A 26,685-nucleotide genomic window follows, 5' to 3' on the forward strand; every position below is an offset into this window, starting at 1 on the left:
TTTCAGACACAAACACAGCAGTCACAAGTTTCGAGGTGAAGCAGACTGGAAGAAGAACTACAAAAGAGTCAAGTGTAGACAGTCTCCAACAGACTGCACTGTATTGTATCATAACTGCCTTTATTTAATGTCTTGTCCAATAGCGTGAAGATGGAGATTCCCTCCATCCATTACTGATCAGCATAGCACTCCCCAGTTGGTACTGCACAAGAACACAGAAACCACAAACCCGAAGAAACCAGTAGGAAAAGAGATGAACCGCTCATTCTACTTCCATCATCATGTTTATTCTGTTTTAAAAGTCATCATGTGAATATATATATACTGTATATATATACATATGCACTAAAGGGCTGAAAGTCGGAGTTGAACCAGTGGTCCATGCTGCAAGAACTTGACCGCTCTATATGGAACCCCTGTTTACGAGGAAAGGGGCTGTTCTCTCCTCGTTTCCACAAGCCGCCAAAGCCTATCACTTCTCAGTCTTCTCCTTCTGAAAACTCCCAGCCTATTCCCCCACAGCCTCTCTTCTCAACTACAACTTTGATTATTGGGCTCTCCATTATTAGGAATGTGCGCTTCTTTGATGCCGTAACGGACTGCTTCCCCAGCGCCACAGTCCCCGATATCCGCAGCAAGCTCCAGAACATGCACCCGTCATTCCCCTCCTCTATCAGCAGAGTAATAATCCATGTGGGAACTAATGACACCGAAACTCCATCTCTCTGAGGTGACAAAGATAGATTTTAACTGTCTTTTAAATTTTTTAAAGCACTGCGGGAAGATAGTTTATACCTCAAGTCCCATTCTAACGGTTGATCATGGGTCCGGTAGCTTCAGCTGGCTCGTGAACCTCCACTACTGGCTTCTATCCGCTTGCAATGCACAAAACATTGGGTTTATTGACAATTTTGATCCATTTTGGAACCTTGTATCCTTTTTTAATAGAGACGGACTTCACCCAAACAATCTGGGCTCTCGGATGCTGGCTGCTAATATGCAGCATGCTGTGCAGACTCAGACACCCGCGATATCTTCCAAATTTTCTGACCCGTGTATTGGTGCCTGCCATCTTTCTCTGTCCCCAGTACCGTCACCTGTTGATCTCCCCATTGAAACTGTAATAACTCACAACCGGCGTATTCTTTTTGTAAATACAGCCTTGGATCTTTATACAAGTAGATTTGACAAAGCCAAGTCCGGTGCGGGCCATCCATGCCAACTAAGTTCGCACTTTTAAACATCAGATCCCTCTCAGCAAAACATTTTATATGAATGATTTAATCTCAGAACACTGTCTTAGCTTTTTATTTTCAACTGAAACCTGGCTCACCTCAACTGCTACTTTGTGAGAGTCTTTTCCACCTAATTTTACCTTTTTATTTTCAAATAGACAAATCAAGAGAGGGGGTGGAATCAAAAGTATTTTATCTTATAGTTTAAACTGTACCTCATGCTCTTTTGGTAATTTTCAAACATTTGAATACCTGGCCATGATTATCTCCACAGCCTGTACTCACTTTAACTGTGTATCGCCCCCCAAAACATGAAAGCAATTATATAAATTATATAAAAATAAATAAATTAAATGTTTTTATTTATTTGACAAATTTCTTATTTTTGTATTCATTTATTTTTATATTTAATTATTTCCCAATTTATTCTTTCTGTTTACATTTATATCTGTTTTTCTTTATTTCAATATTTCTTTATTTCTGTATTTATTCATTTCTGTCTACATTTATTTCTGTATTTATTCATCCATATGTAAATGAGTAGGCGTGTCTTGATTGTATCACTTAACAGCCATTGGTTGATCATATGAGAGTCCACAGATCGGTTGTATACGTCTAGCTCCCCACAGTTTCCGGAAATTACTTAAAGAAGCAATGCTTGCCTAGCTATATGCAACTAGTAATGGATGTGAAAATGCTTCTCCAGACATAATAATGATGGTTACATCCGGTTCAAAACAATAATCCAAACTGCACTCTAATTTCTGGTTATGGCTCATACATACCGTTGTTGTAGATCGTCTAGGCGATCAGTCGCGCAGGAGCTATGAAACAGAGCATCTGGCAGCTATCTGATCACGAAGCTAGATCTAGAGGGAGAAGTGTAGTCTTACATGATTGGTGTGTTTGGTGATCGATTCATGAGCTAGGGACGACTACTGACTACACTTGACAGTGAACATTAACATTACATGAAGTTATCCTCATGCACTGGTTGAAGCGCTTACCATGTAACTGAAATATTAATTAGACATAAGTTAGACATAAGTCAACAGTTACAGCTCCAACACTGTAAATGTTGATATCCTAGTTCTAAGCATTATCAAGTTTACAAGGACAGCTTGCTACCTAACATAGCGTTAGCTTGCTAGGTTGTTGTCAGTATTACCTTGATAATGTTGCCAAATTTCCTTGTGGCGTGTTTCTACACAGCCCTCACCAGCTACTGGCATCACCACCATATTCGCAGCTCTGGGCACAGACCTCGACACATCCACGCAGTAATGTGGTGTGTGGGTTTGATTGCTAATGCCTGGATAGCCAAGAGACGCCTACTCATTTACACACGGATGAAGAAATACAGAAATAAATGTAGACAGAAATGAATAAATACAGAAATAAATAAATATGGAAATAATAGGTAAATAAAGAAAAACAGATATAAATGTTAACAGAAAATAAAAAAATGGGAAATAATTAAATAAGAAAATAAATGAATAAAAAAATAAGGAATTTGTCAAATAAATAAAAACATTTAATTTATTTTTATATTTCTGAATATATTTATTTATATTTAAATGAATATGAACATTTATTTGATAATTGAGGCTTTTATTTCTACATTTCTGTCTTTATTATTTTATTAACTTATTTATTTATTTGAGATATTCATTTATTTATTTATTTATTTTTGATAAGTTTCAGTCCTCCATAGTAGTGGTTAGCAGGATGAAGTGTTCCTCATGTGCAATTGATTCCATCCCAACAAGTTATTGAATCCTGCTTCCACAGCCTCTAGTATTATAGTATTAGTATTATAAACAACTCTCAGTTCAGGCATCTTCCCCTCAGCTTTTAAGACCTCCATGGTAAAACCTCTCTTGAAAAAACCCAATCTGGATCCCTCTGACTTAAATCATTATAGACCACTTTCTAATCTACCTTTAAATTTTTTTTTAAATCGGTTACTTATTTATTTAACCAATCACAGTATTTCAGAGAAATTCCAATCTGGCTATAGCGCGACCCACAGCACAGAAACTGCCCTGCTTAAAGTCATAAACGATATCAGAATGATTTTAGATTCAAACAGTGTGGCAGTTCTCTTTCTTTTAGACCTCAAGGCAGCATTTAACACCATTGACCATGACATTTTAATTAACAGACTTGAGAAATGGACAGGTCTCTCTGACCATGATGTAGCCTGGTTTAGCTCTTATCTTTTTAACAGACAGTTTTTAGCTAGCTGCGGTGCTTGTGTGTCAAAAACTCATGATTTTAACTATGGTATTCGTCAGAGAAGCATTCTTGGACCTATTCTATTTTCTTTATATATGCTCCCACTCGGAAATATCATCTCACAACAGAATGCCAATTATCATTTTTATGCAGATGATACACAATTGTAAATTTCTGTTTTACCTGACGACCCCAACAGACTTCACTCTTCTGTCTCTCCGATATAAATATATGGATGAGCAAGAATTTTTAAAAACTGAATGAGGAAAAGTCAGAAATTCTTTTAGAAGGAGAAAAAGCAGCCAGAGAAAAACGTCAAAATATGTTAGGAGGTTTAACAAACAGGTCAAGCACAACGTTACAAACTTGAGAATAAACTGTAGAAATTGTTATGTATTAATTTTATCTTTTTATTGAATCTTTTATAATTTTAATATATTTTTTATTTCCTGTTTTATGGTCTACTTCTGTCAATTTCTGGTTTTATCTACTGTCTGTTTGCTCTTTTGTGAAGAACTTTGGGTTGCATGCTTTATGTATGAAAGGTGCTATATAAATAAAGCTGAGTTGAGTTGAGTTGAGTTGCTCTACTGACTGAGCTAAACATGTGCCCCAGTTAGAAATATTTAAACAATAACTCACTAGGCTACCTCAGCCTTTAATAAACGTTTTGTACTGAATAGTGAAAAATGTGATTTATTTTGTATTTCCTTCCAGTGATAAACAGGTTTATGATGATGTTTTAATCCATAATAATATATATAACTATATATATAAATTTGTGAGTTACTCTTATAATGTTATATATCTTTTACACACATTTTTACATAGAAATTCAACTGAACACATGAATTGTCCCCCAATTCTAATCTCAAGATGGAGGACCCCAAGGCCCCATTAAATTCTGTTCTCACTATGATGCTCTTGCAGTTGAAGATAATGTTTTCAGTCATAAAAGTTACATATCGTGATTGCACACACTAAGCAGCTGACAGAAAATAACACTGAGGCCAAAGCAGTTCAGAAGTGTGTCTCAGAATGTAACTGTGTATGTAGACGAGTCAGACAGCAGATTGCAGATTGCAGGAACGAGTGAGGACTTTGAAGCAGAGGCTTCACAAGGTGATGCTAAACATTCCTCACATTTTCCAGCTCTCCATATCCCTTCTGCAATAAGTCAGACGCAGGTATAAAACATATTTCCCCAATAGGACTGAATATGAACAACAGTACTCATCAGTGTAATTTTCTGAAGATTAAATTAACATGTCCATTTGCAGAGCAATTACTGTGAGTTTAAGTTGTCAGTAAGAACTGTGTGTAACTGCACGAAAGAATCTTGTCTTAGAAAACAAGCAAAACATACAAGGCATGAATTTTGCTGGATGTGTAAATCAAAATGCCTTTTTAAAGGAAAAACATGACCTATGAACCATTACAAATAAAATACACTGATAAAGAAATAAATAAAAATATATTTTTTAATTTCATATTGTGAATACTACATACTTTTTTATTACACGCATATACAGTAGATCACCTTAATGCCAAAAATGACTGTCATCTATGGAAGTGCCAGCCTGTTTTTTATATTGAAGCCTGTGGGTGGATTTGTTTTTTCAGGTCATTCTGCTCAGCCAGCAAACTTTACACAAAACAAAGATAAAAAAATCAATGTGGTTTTTCCAGCACTAACAGGTCCATAAATCAGTTCTATAGGAAGGTGAGCAAAGAAAGGGGATGAGAAAGAGCTGTGGAAGGAGGAGGCAGAAAGCCCCTTGAAATCAATTTTGACACATTAGAACTATTAGCTTATTGAGAGGTGAAAGATGGAGTGAAGGCTGGACGTTAAAGAGAGCTGTTACTGTAAAACAGCCTCTCCACTGATGAGCTCTGTAGAGTGAGGAGCCTCACTCTCCATCATTATTTTATGTCCTGCAGTGAAGTTAGCTGCAAAAGTTAGCATTTGTATTAAGATCCCCTATATGACACTTAGACTGCCTATTCCTATTTGAATGACTTGACTGAGGTAATTGAACAAAAAAATGTACAAAAACAAACAAACCAAAAAAAACTCCTGCTTCTGTCGGGCTTCAGAGGTTAAAGGACTGCAGATGAAATGTTAATAAAATGAATGAGTAATGAGAAGGTTTTGACAGAGTGTTTACATTATATTTACTGGATAATAGGGGTCATACCAAACCAATTCTTGTTGGTACAACTGTTAATATTTGTCATGCATTTTTAAAGTAAAATTGTATTTATATATTACCTTGTCTCCAGCCATGACATGCTCAATACTATCTGACTGTTGAGAGCTTTTCAAAGTCTGGATGAGTGTGTTTTGATTGCCATGAGTGGCAAGTTCGAAAAAAATCCATTTTTAAGTCGGATCTAAATTCTCTAGTGTTTGTGACTTGAGAACAGATATTAAAAACATTATTGCATAACCTTTTAAAGTTCCTTATTTTGTAAATGAAATTAGTTGGAAAAAAGCTTTCATAGTTTCATCTGTTCATCCTAAACACAGCAGAGAAAACAGTTTGGATTAAACCTTAAAAAATATATAGAATACCCATGGGTTTGTTTGCATTTATTGATAGAAAAGCTTAAGATTGGCAAGAAATACTGGAAGAAGAGATGACATTCAGCAAAGGGCCGAGGATGGGAGTCGAACCTGCAGCGCTGCATTGAGGACTGTGGCCCCCATACATGGGATGCCTTCTCTCTGAGCTGTACCAGCACCCATACCCCTGTTTTTTCTCATTTGCCTTTAGGGTTTCTACAGTTTTTACATTCATCTGACATGGGATAAAAAAAATCCCAAACTGTATCAAAATCCTGGATGTAGGATTTGCATTTTGGCCAAAATGCAATACTAAAAAAAAGTTAAAAATGCAATGTTATTCCTTTTTTTTGGATGAGCAAGTGATCCCTTGAGAATGTGTAGTGTCAGGTGTCACTCGTGCAACAAACCAACAGACAATTATCATTCGCCTTTGCAGTTTCTGCCAACTTTACGAAGCATTTTAGAGCCTTTAAGCTCATTGTTTCCAGTTTTTATCTGTTTCATTGGTTTCATTAGATCTATTGTTCTTACTCACAGTTCTCACCTCTTGCTATTTCATGTGGGGTAACACTTTACATTCAGGGTACAATTTATATACTTAAGTAATACTTAACTAATGCATGACTCATGATGATTTAATGCATGAATTAACGCAGGATGTATCATGAATTCCTGTTGCTCACCATAAGGAAATGATGAAGTCACTGTGACTTCATGTGATTAGTTTACACTTAATAGATAATCAATTAAGGAATGTTAATTCACAGTTACTTCATACATTGATTGATTCGAACCATTTACAAATGAGTATTACGACGTCACTTGACTTGGGGGGGGGGGGGGGGGCACAAGTCAAGGAAGTGATGGGGAGTTCATGTGAATTGATGATTTAGTAATGATGAACTCAATTAGCAAACACTCCCTTTTAGTGATGTTCATGAAGTCATCATTAACAAATGACTATTACGACGTGAGCAATGCAACAGCATCCACCACAGACAGAACTCGCTAAGTTTGTTTTCTAAGTCGCACGTTTTCTAACATGCTATCCAATGTTAGCATGGAAAGCTAGCTAATGTTAACCCACTATAAGCTTTGATGGGTTAGCCTATGTATTGTGTCATTTGTATCATATTTGGGGTAGAACAAGTTTGAGTTTGTCATATGCTTCACAACACAACAAGGGTCCACTGCAAATACAACACAAATGACACAATACATAGGCCAACCCAGCAAAGCTAATCTGTACTGGGTTAACTATAGCTAGCTTAACATGCTAACATTGTCTGCGGTGGATGCTGTTCCATTGCTCAAAGCCTGAATTCAAGCCAAAACAGCCCTTCCCATGTTTAGGGCTAATTAGCTGGCAACAGATTGAGGAGCACATGGAGTCACACAGGCTTCATTACTTATATTCAGTACTTCCGCTAACTGGCGGTGAATTTGCATATTAGCTGAATATTTAGTTTTATCAAGCACATTTATATATAACATTTAACATTTAGATTTAGATGGAATATTTAGAATATTAATTAATTTAGATTGTTAATAAAACAATCATAATACAGCTTTTGTAGCAGCAAAGCCTTTGATAGAAAGTGATATTAAATATGAAAATATATAATGGATAAATAATAATTTCTCTGGTCTATCTCTCTATTAGAAGTGTTTTGAGAGACACCTTGAAACACTCTTTCTCCGATGACAATTGATCCTCCTGTCTTTCCTTTAAGCTTACAATCCACTTCATTGCTCCAAACTGAACACTACTGCACTTTTCAGAATAATTTACAGAATCTGGCAGAGTGTCGCTAATTTACTCAAGTAGGTTTTCACAGCGTGAGGAAGTCCATCTTTTGAGGAAGTGTTTGCATTTCAAATTTTGCGCAAAACCCAGACAACTTGCTGCTTTCCATCTTACACCAGCCAGTAAGCTGAGTCAAAAGTTGGAAGCAGATCCCCCATTTGTGTTTGTGCAATTTCAACGTCTCTGAAAACAGTTTAAAGACTGGAACCTTTTCTTTAGGCAGAACTAAGTTATTTTACCAAAATATCACAAATCTATCCATACATTAAATAACATTTTGCATGTCATCACAGTAGCTGTGAAAAAGTGGCATGTGTCTGGATTACACTGACTACAGAGAAAATAGTTAGGAATTGAGCATTTTAATTAAGAAGATGTGTTTTCCTTGTTGTCAGCACAAAGACACGGGTGAATGAAAAGCCCATTAAGGTACGTCTGAAATAAGAAGCAACTATATTTCACTCTGCTGGCTGCTCCGACAACAGTCTCTCCGGCCTGTTGACTGTTGATCTGAATAGTGTGAATATTTATGTCCAGAGGTGTTTGACTGTTCTTACTGTCTGCACTCTTTAAGCAGACAAAGAGGACAGTTATTGTCTGCTGTAAGTGGTCATATATTAACAGAGGCTTGTCCTGCCAGGAGAAGCATTAAGGTCTCCTCATTATTTAATCATTCGCTGCTTCACACTGTGGGCTTGTCAGGAGGCTAGACACACTGGGTAAGCTGTATTTTCTGTGTGTGTAATGTAAACTCAACTAAACCAGGGTTCAATTACGCTGATGATTAATGCTTTTGGCTCACACCCAGGTGATGTCATTACAAACCATGAACACAGCCTTCAGTATTTATTTTCTTTCTTAAAAAAGTTTTACTTTAGAAGGAAATTTTTGAAGAAATTGGTGTGTAATAAATTACACTAAACTGCAGTGCTGGGTTAAAAGTGTAATAAATAAATGAAAAACATTAAATTGTAAAAAGAAAATTGTAACATTGTAATATAAACATTGTAATATCAATATGAAATTCTACTTTTCTTTCCCTGCTGTTGTGGTGATGGTTTCAAAAATGAAACAACTTCAGTATAACATTAACCTTCAGAGAAAAAGGCCCCATTTCCACCTCGTGTTAAAAAAGCATCTGTATCTGGACACGTTATATTGATGACGGAAAATATGCTGATGCTGGTGTAAATACACACAAAACATATTGAAAAAAAGAAGGCTTGTCTTGCTTTAAAATCCCACCTCCGGAAGAACTTACCTAAACTTACCTAAGAACCCTACCAAAACGTCCTCTGATGAGGAGGCAGAGTTTGAAGTTCCAGGGAAAGCCTTATCAATATCCTTGGTCGCTGAGGTAGTCAAGAAGCTCCTCAGTGGCAAGGCGCCTGGTGTAGATGAGATTCGCCCTGAGATGCTGAAGGCTCTGGACAGTGTTGGGCTGTCTTGGCTGACAGTAGGGCTGCAACAACTAATCAATTAAATCGATTAAAATCGATTATTAAAATAGTTGGCAACAAATTTCATCATCGTTTAGTTGGGTCTATGTTATGATGCACGGCATGTGCTGTGATAATGTCACTGGGGCAGCCAGCCAATGCTTTGGCTTGTGTAGCTCAAGTGATCTCTCTCCTTTGGAATAAACATGTTTAAACAATGGCGGAGGCAGAGGCTAACGTTACAGAGGAGCAAAGCGGATGACATAAGTCGTTTAAAGTTTGGCAGCACTTTACATTAAAGCCTGCAAAGAAGAGCACTAGCTGCAAAATGTTTAAAGCTGATCTTGCATGGCACGGCAGCACAACATCACTGCGTGAGCACCTGAAGAGGAAGCATGTTGGAGCCATGGATGAAGGAGACTCACGGTAAGTAAAGTAACCTTAGAAACACCGTAGCTCAGCTATCTGTTACTATGTCTATTTTCAAGTATTTTGAGTTTGAGGACCTCAGAATTTCATCTCTGCTTTTTGCAGATGATGTGGTTCTGTTGGCTTCATCAAACTGGGACCTCCTGTAGGCATTGGGGCAGTTTGCAGTCAAGTGTGGAGCGGTTGGGATGAGAGTCAGCACCTCCAAGTCTGAGGCCATGGTTCTCTGCCAGAAAATGGTGGATTGCCCCCCCCGGGTAGGGAGTCAGTCTCTGCCTCACTCTGTGGGGGAGTTTAAGTATCCCGGGGTCATGTTGTTGGAAAAATTCTTAGAGCCTGTATAACAATCTTAAAGGTGTAAGTGAACTGGTGAAAGTCAACTATGTTATCAGAATGAAGAACTTAAAATCTGTGTGAAAAACATACAGTATATCAAGTAGAATGTTTGAAATCAATGTGCTTTATGCAAAAAAAGTATTTGTTTTACTGATTTTTAAAGATTCACTCTGACCTCTGGTCAGAAATAACCGTGTCATGAGTCAGATGTTTTCCAGACAACCGCAGACAATAGCAGGGTTTTTTCACAAGTAGAAACCAGACAACACTGAAACTGACATTTAACGGCTAAAAGGTCAGTTTTGTTGACACGGTTAAAAATAATCAGAGAATAGATATAATAATCATGCTCTGTGAATGCCTATACAGTCTCTATTGCCCAGGCTTAGATTCTGGTTGTATTGTGGTTCTGTTTTTGGACTCAGGACCTTGTTGCATCAGGTCCTGCTTTTTCTCATCTCATCTTTGAGTGACTTCAGTTACTTTTTAATAGGTTATTGTATCCAGATTTTAGATACGTATAAAGTTTAAATTGTCAGTGTTTGGAGAGGCCCAGGCCTCATCTGGCCCTTGGTCTAGGCCTTTTCTGACACAACAATGTTCATGAGTAAGTGTAAAAAGGATCAAGAGATTAACAGACGGATGTAGCATCAGCAGTAATGCTGCTACTCCTTCACATCAAAAGGAGCCAGGTGGTTCAGGCATCTGATCAGGATGCCTCCTGGGCGCCTCCCTTTGGAGGTTTTATGGGCACATCCAATTGGGAGGAGACCCTGGGGAGGACCCAGAGCCCGCAGGAGGGATATATATATTGGGCGGCTGTGGCTCAGTGGTAGAGTCGGTCATCTTTCAATCGAAAGGTCGGAGGTTTGATCCCCAGCTCCGTCAGGCTACATGTCTAAGTGTCCTTGGGCAAGACACTGAACCCCACATTGCTCCCGGTGGCATAGCCAACGGGTATGAATGTGATATCTGATTGGTTGGGCACCATCAGTGTATGAATGTGTGTGTGAATGGGTGAATGTGACATGTAGTGTAAAAGCAGCTTTGAGTGGTCGCAAAGACTAGAAAAGCGCTATATAAGTACATTTCCATTTACCATATCCTGTCTGGCCTGGGAACACCTTGGAATCCCCCAGGAGGAGCTGGAGAGAGGGACGCCTGGGTCACCTTGCTTAGGCTGTTGCCACCACGACCCGGCCCCGGATAAGCGGAAGATAATGGATGGATCCTGCTTTATTGTCTTTTTTACTCTAAATGAATAAAGAGACTTGGAGCTACCTGAAGAGATGCAAAACTCAACGGAGAAGTACGCTCATTTTTTTTGCAACCAGTGCAGTGTCCACCTGCTGGCCTTTTATTAAAATGCAGGTTTCAGGAACTTGTCCATTGGACACATATAACAAGATGTGGTTCATACCAAGTGTAAAAGCAGTCACCTCGTAACTACACTGATCATGTGAACGACGAAACTACATCAGGTCTTGATTCAGTTTATGTGACAATGATTGATAGATTCTGACATTTTATGATCACGTTGTAACTAATCAGAGCATGCATGTCACCATGTTTCGAAAATAATAATGATTAAAAATAAAGTTTAAAAAATGTGTTAAATCCTTTTTACTGTCATGACAGATTCACCATAAAGAATACTTTTGTCTCATGTAGTGAACCGTGTAGCAATAAACTTTATAATTCTTCATTTCCAAACCTGCACAATATACACAGGCTGCATTGCTTAAATCATACAGCTATGGTTGTGTAAAGGTGATGCCTTCTCTGCCCCTGGGAAACTTTCACTCCCACTGTTTATACTAGAACAGGTGTGGATGGATTTAATAAAGATGAGCACTGAACTGACTGTGCCTGATGGATATTAAAATATCTCTTGACCTTGCAAACAGGGATTACAGTGTGAGTCTGCCACAGCGGGAGCCGGCTGCATGCAGCATGCCCTGCGATCCTCTCCACTCAATAGGCTGAGGCAGAATTTATGGGCCTGCAGACAGCCCTGTGCTGTATCTGTTGGTCTCTGCTGCGGATTATGGGATACACAAATGGTGATGCGTGGGTGTCAGGAGAGGTGCTAGACGCTGATGTTTCAGGTTTCAAGGTTCAGCTGGAATTCTGCAGATTTCTCGATGTAAGTAAATAATATCTTCCCAGGGGACAAATACAGGAAATACTAAGGGCCTCATGTCACTGCTGGATCATAAACACCTTCATGTTTGCTCTCTTATTTGTCTCTGAGGAGCAATAGCATCACCCTCAAGTTGCATTACTGTAATTTCTCCCAGGATCCTGACACAAACCTGGCTACCTCCATCACATGTCAATACTTGGCTCTGTCCATTAACTGAATCTAGCACCAATCTCTTTTGAGACACAACAAGGCTAGGTGAGGGAACAAACTAGCTCAGCAAAGAGCTAGGTTAAATACAATTCTCTGTTGATGCAGACAACATCTTTAAATGTTTTCTGTGACTAGAAGTCATGAGAAAAAGCAAGTTTGGTAAGTTTCTATCAACATTTAGTTTGATTACATGTAGTAAATCTCTGTCCAAGTTCGTAGTTGCGAACTTTCTTTAACCTGTGTTTTTATCTTGACAATTTAATAGGTTTTTATAGCCCACATATTCTGTTGTAGGGTACACCCACATTACTACTTTTTCATTTTAAAACTCTAATGTTTTTGCCTCATGACAGTATTTAAAAGTCCCTAAAACAGAAACATTGTATTTAAGTTTGTATAGGCATAACTTTTGGAAGACTCTGAGGCATACACCCTCCTTCCCTTTCTGATTAGGTCTCTGATAGAAAATGAATAATGCCACTTCTACTGCCTACGTGCACGGGGGGCAAGCCATTATGCCGTTAGTTCCTGTGCTCAGCAGCCTTACTGGCCTTACATGAAATGCAGGTGTTTTTTATATGAGCGAACCAGTGCCATTTTTGTGTGTGTCTGTACATGCAAGGGCATGCCCAGTGTTTAGGAATGCCCAGGTTACTTGGTGATAAAATCAGAAAACTTGTATCATCAGACATTGATTAATTGTTATTAAAGTTCTGCTTTTTAAAGGAAATGGCATAAATGAATTATTATTGAACTGTTTGGTTTAGTTCAGTCATAATCATTGGTGCATATTGTTCTGTTAATGAAGCTGCTGCTTGTTCAGATTATTTTTGTTCTACCAAGTTTGAACCTGTTCTATGAAGTCCATGTGCGTATTCCAAACGCGTGGCATACAGGAAAATGGGTAAAACTTAATCACCATTATGCTTGCATGCACACTAACACACACACACGCACACACACAGGTGTACATGTTATACACTTTGAGTAATACTATTTTTCACTCCTGCTACCTAAACTGAAGTAGATAACATTTGTCTGGTAGGAATTTGAGGTAAACATAATTTCTAATGTTAAAAGCTGCCATTAAAAGCAGAATGCAGAGTTTCATCCTTAGAATGCCTCCTTGGGCCAACGCTATATACTGCCACTTAAGTAGAGGAAATCAAATTAGCATTAGATTCTTTATTTAGCAACTAACTGCGAGTTTGACTGTGAACATAACCAGCTTGGAGGGGAGGCTTGAGATTGAAACCACTATATCACACCATGTGTTGATGTTTTAAATCAGTAATGTAAGACATCATAACAATGTGGTGAATGACTAAGATATAAGGCACCACTGCCAGAAGATGGTGCTGTTTTCCACTTTGTCAGGTACCCCCTGACTGAGATCAAGGAAAAACTGTACCTCCACTAATGTGATACTAATATATTCCAGTTTCATTATTTTTTATGGTATTTAAATGTACAAGACTGAAAAAACTTACAATGAATGCTTCAAACAAGAATGTAATATCAACAGAACCCCTTTTTTGTATAGGATTTGCACTGTTGACCTGGATAGGAAAACCTGGTCTTTAAAGGCACCACATTGCTCCTGTTGTGCTTTGTTGTGGACACTTATCAGTATAGAACAGAAGATTTAAGATTTTTACTTAAATAACAACTGAGATTACTTTTTATGGCAGGCTACTTGTATTTATTTTAACAGTGTTCATTTTGACTGTTAAGCACCCGTGACTAAATCAAGGCTGTTTTATGTGGAAGCGCTTCTATACATTTATAACAGAGTGCAGTTTGAATCAGAGACATCAGGATGAGAGTTCCCTCTGACAGAATCTTATAGTCCTGATGATAATTACTATAGAGGGCTCTTTTACCCTCGAAGTGACTATACTAGCACATTCATTTTTATGATGAGGTTATTTCTTAATTGTTCTATTGAAACTTAGTTAAATTAGTTGGACGGGTTTTAATTTGGAAATCACTAACCGGAAGTGTAGTTTTTCCTGCTCTTGATACCACGTGACCAGTTTGAAGTGGGGGAGTGTAAAAATGGATGCCACTCTAGCTAAGTCAAATCCTGTCCGATTGAGAAGTTTCTGGTTTTTATCTACAATGTTTTATTTTAAAAACATCCGTGAATTAACATGTTTGTTTGTTATCGTATGTATTTTCATGAGCCAGTCGTTAGCTGACGACCAGGACTTTATTGAGGAGTTTTTGAAGCGGGAGTATTCTCTGGCAAAGCCATACCGGGGTAAGTTACTGTCAACCAATGGTTACGTTAACCGAGCGTTAGCTAAGGAGGGCAACAAAGCTAACGTTACACTGAGTTAACATTACCCTTCAAAAGCATTGCCACTTATCATATACTAGCATTTCGTTCAATTTAGCCATACCCTTGCATAGCTCATGCTGTAAGGTATTAGGTGCTGAGTATAATAATTAGCCTGACCAAGAGACTTGTAGTAACACTTCTTCGCTAAACATGTCACAATACGGGACATTATCCAGCCTCTCGAAATTATTGCAATTATTATCCCATAATGACAGGTAACTAATCAACTCATCAGCAATGACTTACAACTAACATAACTCCAACGAGCTAACGTTAACTGTCAATAAAGGCGATGACAGCGTTAGCTCCGACAAGTGCTTCTCTCTTGGGGACAATATTACATTACTTAGTGAGTATTGTTCTTTCTTGCTCCATTTACACCTAACATCAGTCAGTTTTATTTACGATTTAAATGGCAACCACCATAATCCATACCACCATCAAGTTGTTAGGGACAATAACACGAAAATATAAACTAAATGCATATTTGACTGATTTTAGCGTAATCACGTTTTGAAATGTCTACATTTTTTACTTGTTCTGATGTGTATTCAGCTAGAAAGTAAAATAAAGTTAAGCTGAGATATTTTTGAAGGCAGTTTGGGCAAAAAAGTCTGCACAGTCGTGCTATCTGGTGAGGTTACTGAATGTTCTTTTAAACGTAACAGGTTAATTACTGTTTTACAGGGTTGGGCTTCTCTAGTTCTTCACAATGGGATCTGATGGGCACTGCAGTGGTTACACCTGACTATGTGAGGCTGACCCCAGACCAGCAAAGCAGACAGGGAGCAGTGTGGAGTCGAATTGTAGGTCTTTAATTACTTAAAATTACTTTGAAATGAAAATGAAATATTATTTTTGACATACATACATACATACATACAAACATACATACACACACACACACACACACATATATATATGTGTGTGTGTGTGTGTGTGTGTGTGTGTGTAGTGTATATGTATATATATTCATTCTCTTATATGTTGGCTCATACTGTAGCAGTAGAAAAATAGAATTACTCAACTCTGTTGACAAGTGCTTACTACACACAGCATTGTATAGACCATGTATAACCTGCTTCACTTCATTTCTCTTGCTTTCTAGCCTTTCTTGTTGCGGGATTGGGAGCTCAAGGTGCACTTTAAAATCCACGGTCAGGGAAAGAAGAATTTGAATGGGGATGGCCTGGCCATCTGGCTAACCAAAGATCGCATGCAGAATGGTAGGTAGACCCTGGTTGTGCTTAACAAAAGAAGTCATCATTTCTGGAAATGTGCTTCTTTCTCATCTCATCTAACTGTGTCATAGTCAGATCAATGATTGATACATCAGTTATGTCCACTCTACATCCTGTACTAATTAACTTAACAGACCTGGCTTTTGCAGCCTGTGTGCACTCTCATTGCTGTGGTGGAATAGTCCTTTTTGCGTAGAAAGGTCCCTAACTGAGTGAAATGACCCAGAAGTGTTTAACAGTCAGCCATGATAACAAGGTTTTGAATTCTCATTATGATAAAGAAAGGAGCTTCATTGCTTCCTTTATTCTTCTTTAGCTTGGGGAACACGAGACCATCCTTTACGAAAGGAGAAAAGAAAATAAAGACCCACAATTCCTTGCAGCAGCTACTAATTTAAAGAAACGCACCTCTCGGCTGTTCATAAAAACTTGCTATCAATATGACTAGTAGATTTAAATGTCATCTTGACTGGATTACACAGTTATTTTCATACAATCAAACCTATGATTCATGTGGATAAACATGAGATGACAGGAGGGTAGTCAGTGACTATTTCACATCACCTTTGGTTACTTATATTCCTTCTTATTTAATTCCAACATCCAATTAATTAATCAATCATTTAAACTGTATTTGTATCTCTATTTCAAGATAATAGACATTATCAATCAATCAATCAAATCAATCAAATTTTATTTGTATAGCGCCAAATCATAACCAGAGTTATCTCGAGACACTTTACAGAAAGAGCAGGTCTAGACCGACTCTTTGTTATGTTATTTAAAGAGAGGCCCAACATGAATCACCATGAGTAGCACTTAGCAATATTCGGCACATTGGCAGAAAAACTTCCTTTAAACAGGCAGAAACCTCGAGCAGAACCAGACTCATGTTGAACAGCCATCTGCCTCGACTGGATGGGCCGAACATGGGATAGAAGGAGATGCAGGATAGAGACAGGCAAAGAGAGCAACAACAACATATGTTCTTGTTACAACAACAACATATGTCCTTGTTACATGAACAACAACAGACACATACTTATGGTTACAATGCCAATAATAGTGGTAGACTAGGGTGAAGATTGGCTAAATAAATAAATAAATAAATAAATTAGCGAGAGAAGCAGAGTAATGATAAAGGTCAACAGGTCTACTGTTAGCATTAGCAGCAACAATAATGATACTATGGGGAAGGCTGATGTTAGTAGTTGTTGCAGTCGAGCAGGTCCACAGCAGCAGGTGGTCTGCAGCAACGATCCCCAGGAACCTTCAAGACAAGGGAGCACAAGAACTCCCGGGAAGATATGTGGTTAGTAATGTTAATGGGACCAGAAGATACAGAGTTAATGAGCTGCATTAATATGACAGAGAGAGAGAGAGAGAGAGGGAGAGAGAGGGAGAGAGAGCGAGAGAGAGGGAGAGAGGCAGAGAGAGAGAGAGAGAGACAGAGAGAGAGAGAGAGAGAGAGAGAGAGAGAGAGAGAGAGAGAGAGAGAGGGAGAGAGAGAGAGGGAGAGAGAGGGAGAGAGAGAGAGAGAGAGAGGGAGAGAGAGGGAGAGAGAGGGAGAGAGAGAGAGAGAGAGAGAGAGAGAGAGAGAAGCTTGGTGTGTCAGATCCCCCCAGCAGTCTAAACCTATAGCAGCATAACTATGGGCTAGTCCAAGCCTGAGCCAGCCCTAACTATAAGCTTTATCAAAGAGGAAAGTTTTAAGTCTACTCTTTAAAGAAGAGAGGGTGTCTGCCTCCCGGACCTTGACTGGTAGATTGTTCCAGAGGAGGGGGGCCTGGTAATTGAAGGCTCTACCTCCAACACTACTCTTAGAGACTTTAGGTACCACAAGCAGGCCTGCATCCTGGGAGCGCAATGTTCTAGAGGGGTAATATGGCACTATGAGCTCTTTAAGATATGATGGTGCCTGACCATTAAGAGCTTTGTAAGTAAGAAGAAGGATTTTAAATTCTATTCTATATTTTACAGGAAGCCAGTGCAGAGAGGCTAATACAGGAGAGATGTGATCTCTCTTCCTAGTTCTTGTCAGCACACGTGCTGCAGCATTTTGTACCAGCTGCAGAGTTTTTAGTGACTTATTAGGGCAGCCTGATAGTAACGAGTTACAATAATCCAACCTGGAAGTAACGAATGCATGGACTAGTTTTTCTGCATCGTTTTGAGACAGGATGTGTCTGATTTTTGCTATGTTGCGAAGATGAAAGAAGGCTGTCCTTGATATTTGTTTTATGTGGGAGATGAAGGACATATCCTGATCAAATAGAACTCCCAGATTCCTAACAGTAGTGCTGGATGCCAGGCTGATGCCATCTAGGGCAGCTATATCATTAGAGAAAGAGTCTCTAAGGTGTTTTGGGCCGAGCACAATAACTTCAGTTTTGTCTGAATTAAGTAGCAGAAAGTTTCTAGTCATCCAGATCTTTATGTCCTTAAGGCATGCTTCTAGTTTGGATAGCTGATTGGTTTCGTCTGGCTTCATAGATAAGTATAATTGAGTATCATCTGCATAACAATGAACATTAATGGAGTGTTTCCTCATGATATTACCCAGAGGAAGCATATATAAGGTTAAAAGAATCGGTCCGAGCACAGAACCTTGTGGAACTCCATGACTAACTTTGGTTTGCATAGAGGACACATCATGAACATTAACAAACTGAGATCGATCTGATCGATAAGATTTAAACCAACTTAATGCAGATCCTGTAATGCCAATTAAATGTTCTAGTCTCTGTAACAGGATGTGATGGTCTATCGTGTCGAAAGCGGCACTAAGATCTAACAGGACGAGTACAGAGAGAAGTCCTCTGTCTGAAGCAGTAAGTAGATCATTTGAAACGCGCACAAGGGCTGTCTCAGTGCTATGGTGGACTCTAAATCCTGACTGAAAGTCCTCAAATAAACTGTTGTTATGAAGAAAGTCACATAATTGATTAGCGGCTGCTTTCTCAAGGATCTTTGAGATAAAAGGAAGGTAAGATATAGGTCTATAGTTAGCTAAGGTGCCTGAATCTAGGGTAGGCTTTTTAAGAAGTGGCTTAATTACAGCTAGTTTAAAAGACTGGGGTACATAGCCCGTCGATAAAGACATATTGATCATATCTAGTAAAGAAGTGCTAATTGAGGGAAAGACTTCCTTAAGCAGCTTGGTTGGAATCGGGTCTAAAAGACAGGTTGATGGTTTAGACGAAGATATCAGAGAATTTAGCTCAGGAAGGTCAATTGGAGAAAAACAGTCACATTAGTCAAGTTCAAAGTTCAAAACTCACTTTCCAATTTAAAGTGTTATTTCTGCTGTTTTGATGACGTAAATGATGGCTTATAGCCGAAACGCAGTTTTTTTGCCCACCATATTTAACATAAATAAAACATTTTTTCTGTGTGAGTGTGTGTTTGCTTGTACAGAGGGCTTCACACATTACAAACAAGCGGAGCAAATGTACACTATAATGATATTAACATAAATAAGATACAAGATAAAATAAGTTAGTTTTGTACTATAAATAACACAATAAGATTTTACAACTTTAATACAATAAAATAAGTGATTTGAAATGTATTCATAGAAACAATTCAGAGAAGTTTGAAGTTTGTGTTTAACATATGAACAGATCCTCAGACAGACTGCTGCAGCAGTTAAAAGCTGCCATGCCTGAAGGGCCGCACTGCTTCATACCTTAAGCACCTTAATGAGGGCATATTTTTCAACGAATTGCCCAACTTTCTATGGCTGCGTGAAACAACATGGTACACACCGGGCGATAGCTGGCGTCTTGTAGTCCATCTTCAGTTGATTGTAGTTCGTACTTGACAGACACACATGACATCAGTAACATCTGCCTCGAGTAAGTGCAGTTGGATTTTCTAAGCACCACAGGAGAAATGGTTGGAAAAAGACATGAGGAAGACAGGTAATTTGTGGGTTAAATTCACAGGGTACAATGTGTAAATAAGAGAGCAGCATTTTCTGTTGTTACAAAGCCCTATTGTGTCTTGAATCATTTCTTTTAGAAAAAAACTGATTTTAAAATTACTTTCACTGACGCGTGAATTTTATTTTGTCAGAGCATGTATAACTGTAATTGACTGTAACCACCTGCTACAGCCACCTACTTTTTAATGCAAACTCTTCGGTCGTCTTTACTTATTTGTAATCCAGAGAGACACTTTAGATTTTGAAAGTTCACATCTTTCTCTATTCTAAAGTAATGTCTCTCTTCATGATGTTAATCATGGCTGTTGATTTGAGACTTTGCCCCCTGCCCTCAGCTACTTTTTATTACTTTGTTATCATCATATTTTTTGAGCTTCCATCAGCAGTTATCTTTCTGTTCATTTCCTGAATTCCATATAAGCAGGGGACCAAAAAAAATGTGTTAGCCAGACTATGACTATGTCTATTTTACCTCTCTTCATTCCCAAATTTCTTTCATTTGTATATAACCAACTTTCACTTAAAAGTATAATATGGTCTTTCTTTCCACATCCTTTCATTCTGACTCAGTATGCGAAGGATAGCTTTTTTGGCAAAGATTTAGGGGCAGCTCTCTCACTTTTTTCATGCAAGATTACACATTTTCAGTATACAGTACAAGGGCTGCCCTCTTAAAGTCCCAGATTCAAATCATTAGTCTAGAAGACTCTGAGCCCGCTGCATTTTGTCAGTCAATTCTCTGTCCTTTTGTTTAGTTTTTTCCTTCTTTATTGCACACAGAACAATACAAGACTAACAGCATGGCAGGCTGTTGTTTCCTTCAGTATGCATGTTATACGAAGTTTTTACAGATAGTGTAAGTATCAGCACAGGTCTTCCACTCACAAAAATTGCAAAAAACATAAATAAACCAGACTTACTTTAAAATTGAGTCTCTTGTCCCTAATCAGCGGGGTTCTGGGGCTGCTAGCTGAGCTCCCGCTAAATTAAGCTCACTTGGTGACAATAGTCTTAGACTTATAGTCTTGGCCAACAACAAAAGTAAGCACTTAGAGAAAACTGATTAACCTCTATCTCAGAGGTAAAACAAGACTTTGAACCTGATGAACATTTGGTGTCATACAGAACTGAAACAAAACCAGCTTCATACTGAACAGCTGTTTTACTGTATGCACTTAACATAAGAGTCCCATATGTACTTTTGACTAACCCGTTAACTGCCCCAGCATCTGCATATAATAGAGCAATTAGTTTCTCTTTACACCTGTATGTATATCATTTGTCATGTTATTGGAAAAAAAAGGTCACATTACACTTCCTTAATGAATTGTGTGTTCTACTTTAAACCCACCTGGCAAATCCCACCCACCAGATCCCACTTTAACCCTCGAATGTACGAATGTATGAATGAGTAATAAAAAAAACAGAATATCTAATTATACAGCTTTCCCCTAATACCAAGCTAACGCTTTTATTTAGTTGCCCTTAATTCCAAATAGCATTTTGTTATGTTGAAATATAAAATTCAGGGTTTATTTTGTCTTTACCCATTTATACTACCTTTTTATACCGGCCCTATGTGTGTAGCATGTTTGTACTAACAGAGTGAAAACATTGAATTTCCCCTCAGGGATTAATAAAGTATCTCTTCGTCTATTTTAACTAAGGCATCAAAACAATCTGTCTTTAAAGGGAGCCACTTTACCATGGGCTTGGCTATTATGCTCCAAAAAGTACATTATTCTTTCTAATCATGTTTTTTAATGATTAACATTAACGGTAGGGCTTAAGCTACAGTCATATAAAAGCTGGATCCTTATCTGGTTTAATAAATGATCACAGTACTATTCTTCCCACCATGAAGATTTCTTTCAACACATTTCAATTTAAAGGCTTTATTGGCATGGAAGTCTCCGGAAAAGTTGTGTCAAAGTACAAAAAGATCAAATATTTGGTAACATTCAACTTGTTAAACAAATATAAAATAACATTAAAAAACTTATCAGGTAACTGTTTAAATATTGCACAAATGACTGGCTCATGTCGAGGAGCAGTGTGTGCAGTGCATACATTTTAAATCCAGACAAGAATCCCTTTATCATAATTCTTGTCACATCAGTGTTTCCTCTCTTATAACTCTTCTTTTTCTGTCAGTCTTTGTAAGCCTTCTTAGTCTTTTTCTGAGACGCTGTCCAGTCCACGTTTTATTGAACCTTGTAGGTTTGATGACTTCCCTAGCCTTAGCTCTCATTTAAATTGTTCATATTCTCTCTTAGAATTTTAAAATCTGTGATATATAATTTCTCATCATCATCCAATTCACACAATGCAGGAAAATGTAAAGATGAATCTTTTGAGACCCCACAAGTTTATTAGTGTCATGTTGAAGGTCAGCCTGTCTTTAGTGGTCTACCTTTGTATAACAAAATAGATTTTATGTGTATCAGGCTACATGTAATACACACATAAAAGTGGAGCTCAATTAAAGACAATAGTTAAATACAAATTCAATTACATCTGTACAAATAGAGCTTATTAACACTACTATTAAAAGTACAACTGTCCCACAACCAACCCTTGTAATAATGAACAGTTAGTGAAGTGGGTTTTGAGCCAGTTTCTGAGAAACACCCTGATGTACCTCACTCTTTCTTTGCAGGTCCTGTGTTTGGCAACATGAACCAGTTTGTTGGACTTGGAATATTTGTGGACACTTACCCCAATGCTGACAAGAACCATGATGTGAGTAAGTTGGTATCGTCCGTTTCACGCCTGCGTAACTATTTATTAAAAAGAAGACTACATCATGTCATAAGTGATGTTTTTTCTCCAGAAATGATTGAATTCAGGTTAACATGGCATGCAGTGTAAAAGCTTTGCATGGTAGAGCCTGCCCCTTTTTTAAAGTATTAAAATGATTTCCAACATGTCATGTTTCTCTTTCTGCAACCCTCTTGAATATGCAGAGGACACAACCTGGAACTCAGGTAGCATCAGCTATATTTTTTCCATAAGCTGAGAAATCATTTTCACCAGTTCATGGTCTCATGTTTATTCATCACAAACATCTGTGTGATTCATCAACACAGCCTGGTGTCCGATTGTGACACTACAAGAGTGTAATGTGTGGTTTGTTGGGTGAAATTGTCGCTAAGGGCCGAGTCCCAAAACGCAAAACAGTCTGCAAGTCTTCAGTTTTTAGCATCCAAGCAAGACAGTGAAACATTGTTATTGGACTACCTTCTTACTGTGGTTGTTGTTATGGGACGTCTTTATTCAGTGTTTCTTTGGGTTTATATTTTCACTGAAAAGAAATAAAAACAATGCAGTTTTAAAAATGTGTGATATACAACTTCAGTGCATTTTTCTAAACTTTTAGATTTAGTTCAACTTGTAAAAGTTCTGGGTTCTTTAGTCTTTTGACATTAGGGAACTGGCCGCATTATCTAATTAATGTGTTGTGATAAATATCAATATTGATCAATGCAAAAAAGGTTATTGTGATCCTAATTTTTGTCATATTGCCCAGCCTTAGTGTTGCTGCTGTAGCCACAGTGTTGTGTGTTTAACTCACTTGTCCTCCTTACAGAGGGCCTTCCCGTATGTATCTGTGATGCTGGGGAACGGGACTCTGTCATATGACCACGAATCTGATGGACGGCCCACTGAACTTGGAGGATGTACAGCTATGACGCGCAACGCAATCTATGACACTTTTGTACTCATCAGATACTTCAAAAACAGGCTCACAGTATGAAACCTTCCAGTTTTTGATTGATGATTGTGTATGTTTACACATCAGTTTTAATACTGTTATTTTGCTTTAAATGTCACACATTTATGTCATTCAGTTAACAAACCTTAGTTTATCCTTCAGCTGTGACCCTTACTGACCATTTCTCTGCCCTCTAGCTCATGGTGGACGTGGATGGCAAGCAGGAATGGAAGGACTGTGCTGACATCACAGGACTGCGACTTCCCATAGGTTACTTCTTTGGTGCCTCCTCTGTCACCGGAGATCTGTCAGGTATGAAGACTTATCGGTAAGCTGTTTGACCATAAGGGAATAAATGTTGAAGTTTAAACTGTTATCATGTCTTCCTGGAAACTGGGTTACATGCAGTACAAGTAAAGAAATTCCAGTGAGTTAATTGATAAAAATCCAAATTAGAATCTCTCCCAAGCTGCAGAGACGCAAACATGACAAAGGAACACAACAGTTTTGTGGGATTTTTTTCATCAAGAGTTAATTCCTGCCCTGCGCATGTTGTTCTAGATAACCATGACATCATCTCCATGAAGTTGTACCAGCTGACAGTCGAGCGGACTCCTGAGGAGGAGGAGGAGGAGGGAGAGGAGGAGGTCACCATCCCCAGTGTTGACAACATGGAGCAATTCCGAGGTAGATGCAGCAAGCCCCTCTCCACTCTGTGAACTCAGATCTAGATTGAATCCTTTGAACACTAATTTGATATAACCATCACGTTTTAATGTTTTAAATCAAAGAGCCCCTTTTCAATTTCTATTTCAAAGCATGTCTAGGCCATTCATTGACAGTGACGGTGTTTCTGTAGGTTATGTTGTCTCGCATGCCCTTTGTTCAGTGTGTGATCCTCACCACGTAAATAGTTTAATCATTTTTAGCAATGATACTCACGGTGGCATAACAACATTTTAAATGTTGGATCGAGCTTATTGCAAAATTAGGTTTGACTTTGACAATTTTAGGGGAGAGTCTTGGTGTGAAGAAATCCCTGTGCATGAAGTTGTTTCATAAACAAACTCATATTAATCTCTCAATCTTCTGCTTTGTAGTGGAAGTCCAGGAGGAAGGGATGAGCGGAGTCCAGTTTTTCTTCACCCTCCTCTTCTCGATCCTGGGCGTGGGTGTGCTTGCAGTGGTAGGGCTGGTGCTTTACGGGCGCTGGAAGGAAAACAGACGCAAGCGGTTCTATTAATCCGAGAACATTTGATCTACGATGTGTTATTTTAAATCAACACTCAACACATGAATGCAAAGACTGCCATAGCTTTACTGAACCATACAATCAACTGATCAAAGAACAACTGCATAGTTCTAAAGCCCAGAGAACAAGAACCGCCAAGTTGAATAAGTGGCGATCACAAACAGGGGAGCCAGCTGTGAAATATTCTTTACTTTTGTGTGTGTGTGTGTTGTGAAAGATAGATGAGATAAAGCTGCTGTAGTGGAATTTTTTGTTAAAACAAGTTCATCTCAACCTAAAGCACAGTGGGTCTGTAACATCTGCACTAGCTGAGACACTGTAGATTTAACGTGGTCCCCCATACGAGTTTCTGATGTCCGTTATGGAAGAGACAAACAAAACTCCAGACTCAATCACAGATGCTGTATCATGTTGTCATGTTACCTTGACCTTTACTAACATGTAGATACCTCTTACTGCCACTTGGTGCCGCCAACAGGCAGCTTTAACCTGATAAGTAGCTGCTGTGAAGACCAATCAACCTGTGGATCTTTTTTCTTGCTGCACTGAAAAAATTCAAATTGTAATGAGCTCTCATGAATTTGAGAGCACCCTATAAGTCAGGTGAAGCACATAATTCAGCTGAAATGGATTTATGTTAGCTGTATGTAAATGTATGATTTATCATAAGTGGTCGTTGTACATCAAAAAAGGAATTTGGGTAGTTTTTAAACCTGGGCCCTGTTTTTAGACATACTGGGGTATAGATGGCTGATTGGTATCAACAGTTTTTGAAGTGCTCCACTAGATTGCTTTGCCTGTCAGCTGCAAGAAGGGCTGTTATGACTGCAATGTAATATTTCAGGGAATATCAGCCTAATTGAAAGGATGTCCACTTATAGTAATTGTTTTAGCCCCCTTGTAGGCAAAAATAGGGCTTAGGTTAAAAAATACCAGAATTTCCCTAATAAGGAAGGATTTACGTTAGCAGTGCTTTTTGAAGTGCCTAGCTATGTCCAATAAAGATGAGCTCTTTTTTAATTTAATTTGGCCTAATTTTCTTTCTAAAGTGACATATATTTTGAGTTATGAGAAGGAGATATAAATGTTTTTGTTTTTTTTAAATCTTTTTTTCACCATTGAGCACCAGATATATTTTACAATTTATAATTTACAGTGTTCATGTAAAAGAAAAACTGTAGCTTTTTCTGTGGCACTGGACTTCATCAGACCCCTGTCAATTGAAATATTGTGTTTTTTCATCAATTAATTTGTGATCATGTTGATTTTGACTTTTACATTAGCGATATGGAAGATCATGAAGTTTGAGTAAATTGAAAATGATGTTAATATTAACACTGTTTACTTTTCAGGTGTTTTACCTGTAATATTACTTCTGCCATCATATGAGCTGGCGCCTTTACCTCCAGTGTCCAATGGATGAGGCTTTGTCAAGTTTGGCTTTGGTGTGCTTTTCTACTGTGTGGGCTAATGTTCACTGGACCTCTGACCAATACGTCTTACTTTGTGCTTGCAGTGTGTTTTTGCCAAGGCAACTCACATCTCTGATGCAATATATGCTCTTTTTAGTTAATATATGAATTTGTAGAGACATTGTGCTAATATTTAGAAAGTAACTTGCAACTTGAACCAATTTTTTAGTTAGCAAATGACATTTACTGGACTATTTATTAAGCACTGTATAGATCCTGGTCCCATTATAGTGAGTGAGAGTGTTCATCTCAACGTGGGTTCATTCAATTTTTGTAGAGAAAATATGTAATTCTATCTCCAACAGC

General features: G+C 38.2%; 2 protein-coding genes across 2 annotated transcripts; one reads left to right on the forward strand and one right to left on the reverse strand.

Annotated features, from left to right (window-relative positions):
* The first annotated feature begins 14,467 nt into the window (after positions 1-14,467).
* lman2lb (lectin, mannose-binding 2-like b) lies at positions 14,468-25,930 on the forward strand. Its single transcript, XM_069682709.1, has 8 exons — positions 14,468-14,672; positions 15,441-15,559; positions 15,862-15,979; positions 22,600-22,682; positions 23,530-23,691; positions 23,853-23,967; positions 24,217-24,342; positions 24,756-25,930. Exons 1-8 carry the CDS (start codon positions 14,468-14,470, stop codon positions 24,896-24,898), a joined length of 1,071 nt encoding a protein of 356 aa, XP_069538810.1. The 3' UTR covers positions 24,899-25,930.
* LOC138609847 (uncharacterized) lies at positions 17,673-18,569 on the reverse strand (the record flags this gene model as incomplete). Its single annotated transcript, XM_069682512.1, has 1 exon — positions 17,673-18,569. A coding segment is annotated over one exon (897 nt), but the record flags the coding sequence as incomplete, so codon positions are not given.
* Positions 25,931-26,685: the final 755 nt, after the last annotated feature.

The sequence above is a fragment of the Semicossyphus pulcher genome, unplaced genomic scaffold, assembly GCF_022749685.1.
Source record: "Semicossyphus pulcher isolate SPU_LCO1_2020_fin unplaced genomic scaffold, fSemPul1.0.p SCAF_6, whole genome shotgun sequence".
In the NCBI taxonomy this organism is placed as follows: Eukaryota; Metazoa; Chordata; class Actinopteri; order Labriformes; family Labridae; genus Semicossyphus; species Semicossyphus pulcher.

What these genes read in the sequence shown, in the direction of transcription:
- lman2lb (XM_069682709.1), top strand. Translation starts at nt 14,468, where the DNA reads ATGGATGCCACTCTAGCTAAGTCAAATCCTGTCCGATTGAGAAGTTTC. An exon ending in CAAAGATCGCATGCAGAATG is followed by an intron (nt 15,980 to 22,599) that starts GTAGGTAGACCC and finishes CTTTCTTTGCAG; the next exon opens with GTCCTGTGTTTGGCAACATG. An exon ending in CAACATGGAGCAATTCCGAG is followed by an intron (nt 24,343 to 24,755) that starts GTAGATGCAGCA and finishes TCTGCTTTGTAG; the next exon opens with TGGAAGTCCAGGAGGAAGGG.